At 36.6% G+C, this 3,185-nt stretch overlaps 1 protein-coding gene across 1 annotated transcript in view; it reads right to left on the bottom strand.

The window, feature by feature from the left end:
• The window catches only part of CPNE8 (copine VIII), an 87,987-nt gene that overhangs the window by 44,923 nt on the left and 39,879 nt on the right, over positions 1 to 3,185 (bottom strand). The window contains exons 8-9 of the mRNA XM_010136786.1: positions 2,326 to 2,429; positions 425 to 529 (exon numbers count right to left, since the gene is read on the bottom strand). Of these exons, the coding sequence (XP_010135088.1) occupies positions 425 to 529; positions 2,326 to 2,429 (209 nt within the window). The remainder of the gene's footprint in view (positions 1 to 424; positions 530 to 2,325; positions 2,430 to 3,185) is intronic.

The following is a 3,185-nucleotide window of genomic DNA, read 5'->3' on the forward strand; positions in this document are numbered from 1 at the left end:
ACATATTTTCAAGGCTTTCATTTATCAGCATCCTCTGACAGTACAATGTCACCCAAGGAACACAGATCATCGCTGGTTTTCACTGAAAAAGTATTAAAAAATACTTGTGCACACTAGAACAGTAGACATTCTTCAGCTTAGTCTTTGCTTTCTAATTGTTTCTTAATCACATTAGAGAGAGTAAAGAATTTTTTTCCAGAAATCACCACTAACATTTCCTATAGATTTAAGATGCTGGCTTTATTTTTCTAAATTCTTTAATGTGATGAATTGTTTTAAATACGTATTATCCTTTCAAAATGCTAATTAAATAACCTAAACAACATCAGGAACTGAATTGCATAGAAAAACTTACATATAAAAGAATACATAAGTTAGGGGGGGAAAAATTATAAAAGTGAAGAAAGCTTAACCTATAGCTTACCGGTCATAGTCTCCGTTACACAGTGCTCTGACGGAGATCTTGAATGCCTGCCACACTGGATTTAACGTATTTTTTACGACTTCTGTTTTGTGGCAGATTGTAAAACTGTAATAAAAAAAAGATAGATTTTGTATTTACTTTCTCTTTTGTGTCATCAAACGTGGAACCAAAAGAGCTGTAATCTGCCTTCACTCATGCAATGTCCACACACAATTTTAGACAAGAGAAAACAAGAAATGCAGTGAAATCAGAGAGAAGGGAGGACTGAAGAGGACAGACTGTTTGAGACAGATTACAGACGAGGGTGCTAAGCAACTCTAAACCTAAAATGCTTTTACGCAAAACTTCAACAGAAATTACAACCATTTACTGAGGCAAGAGCAGACTCCATCACACTTGTTTAAATCGGCCGGGTACAGCCAGGAATCGGTCACAGATCCAGAGGGAAAGCAGTCTGGTAAGGATTTGACTTTTGCTTAGTGATTAAGAAACTAAGCCAAGGGAGCCATGGCTTTCTCTTTCTTGTTCCCCATTTTACGAGTATGATTTTTTAACCAGCGCTGCCACAGGTAAAACATATAAGTCTCTGTGAGATCCCACGATCACCTTCTCTCAGGTGAAATATAATGAATTGGTTAAATGTATTCTGCTTTCTCTAGATAATGCAAAACTAAAATACTTCTTTTGAATCCTCATCTTGGGGACTGAATTGTTCAAAAGAAAATAGCAGGTGAAGTCATTGGTGAAATCACTACTGAAATTCTATATACAGTAAATGAAGTTCTTTTAGTGAATAACTTCCTTATGTTCCAAAAGCCCATGTTTTTACCCTGGCTATGATTCGGAAGGCATATCTGAAGCTAAGAGACAGAAAAGGGAGCAGTCTTCTGCCCACAAGTGCAGAAGTACTGCCCCAACCCCTGCTGGATTCAGGAGACCAATAAAGAATCAGTGGTTCACCACTTATCTCTTAGAAGGAAGAGGAGCATAGCACATAAGGCCAAGGAAAACTGCATACAGCAGCACTCCCAGCAATGCCCGAAGAAATTCCACTAGTGACCTTAATGGCACTTACAAAGGAGCCGTAACCCCTCCAGGTTTGCAATTTTAGATACTCAGCATTTATTCAGGGAGCTGTTCCTATAACCCACCTCTTAGAGGAAAAGAGCAGGGAACAGACACATAAACCCATACAAAGGTTTATGTTAACAACCATTCCAGTTAAGCTACTGAAACAAATAATACCATCAATGTCTAGCCTTTGGTTTGACACCATGATGCATGGGAGGACTGTCAGTTTCCAAGAGCAGGCCCCCACATTAGTAGTATGTTGACCAGAAGTTAGCATGTCAAGTCTTAGCAGGGGAACAGGAGAAATTAACTTACTTTAACAAACTAAAGTATGAATGTAGCAAACACACACTTGTAAAAAAAAAAAAAAAATCTATTTAAGGTATTTTTGAATTCTATTTCCTAGAACTCTGTCAAAAAGATAAAAGGTATTTCCAAATCTACAATATAGAATGTTTTTACCTAAAACAATTTCTAAGCATTAGCATATCCTGTAGCTACAATTTTCCTTGAGAATTGTTTAGTTTAAAGGCACACTATATCTAAGCAAAAGTAATGCTATTTAACTATTTTTATTACAATTAATTTTCACAGTGCTCTGTATTTACTTCACATTTAACTCTTAAAACACTGAGTTGCAATATTCGCTCTATTTGATACAACGGTTTTATTTCTATACTGCATAACTAACTGCATACTTAAATCCAACAAACATTATAAAAGAAAAACAGCTTATTCTGACAAATATTTAAAAAATAAAATTATTTTGCCATCTGCAAATAAATAGGTTGTGTACTGTTTAGCAGAAGAAATACTTCATAAGCATTTACCTGCCATCTTCATTGCTCCTATGAAATACAAGGAAAGGATCAGATTTCCCAAAGAAGTCCTTCTTGTCTAGCTTGTTTGCACAAAACTGCATTAGAACTGCATCCTAAAATGGGTAATACAAAAAAATTAGATACAGCATGCAGTTTACATCAAAATAAAAAAAAAACCCAAAACAAAACATTGACTATTAACCAAACAAATAGAAAAAAAAATAAGTGTGGATATCTGCCTTCTAGATGCCCTCTATATTCACAGTGATGCAAAATTTGAACAGCTGGAACCAAGAATTCCTTTACAGGGTGGTGCAGAGGAAGGGTAAATTTCTACGCTAAATGCCTCGGGATTTTATCAGGATTTTTCTGACACCCAAAATTATGTTCTGACAGAAGCAGATGAACAGGCAAGGAACACATATCAGAATTACTTTTAAAAATCCAGTGAGACTCAACTAAACTTCATTCCTTCAGTGACTTAAACCTGCAGTTCCAGACAAGTAGAAACTTAAATCCAAACTTAAACACAAATGCCGACTTAAACCAGACAAATGACATGGAAAAGTCTGTGTTTCTCATAGCCTTCTATGCCTTGGGCTTTACTGGTAAGATTTGCCTTCAAGAATCTTGGGCAGCTGAGATCCAGACCTAAGAAAGTCGGGAACAAGGATGGCTTGCCCTTAGTAGAAGAAGACTGACTAGACAAGCAGAAGTCAATGGGACCTGATAGGATGGCCAATGTCACTATGAGGCCACTTTTAATTATCTTTGGAAAGTCATGATGTTCTGGGGAAGTTCTTGAGGGCTGAGAGAAAGCAAATATCACTCCTATCTTTGAAAAAGCAAGGAAGAGATTCAGGCCACTC

The sequence above is a fragment of the Buceros rhinoceros genome, unplaced genomic scaffold, assembly GCF_000710305.1.
Source record: "Buceros rhinoceros silvestris isolate BGI_N320 unplaced genomic scaffold, ASM71030v1 scaffold6495, whole genome shotgun sequence".
Lineage (NCBI taxonomy): Eukaryota > Metazoa > Chordata > Aves > Bucerotiformes > Bucerotidae > Buceros > Buceros rhinoceros.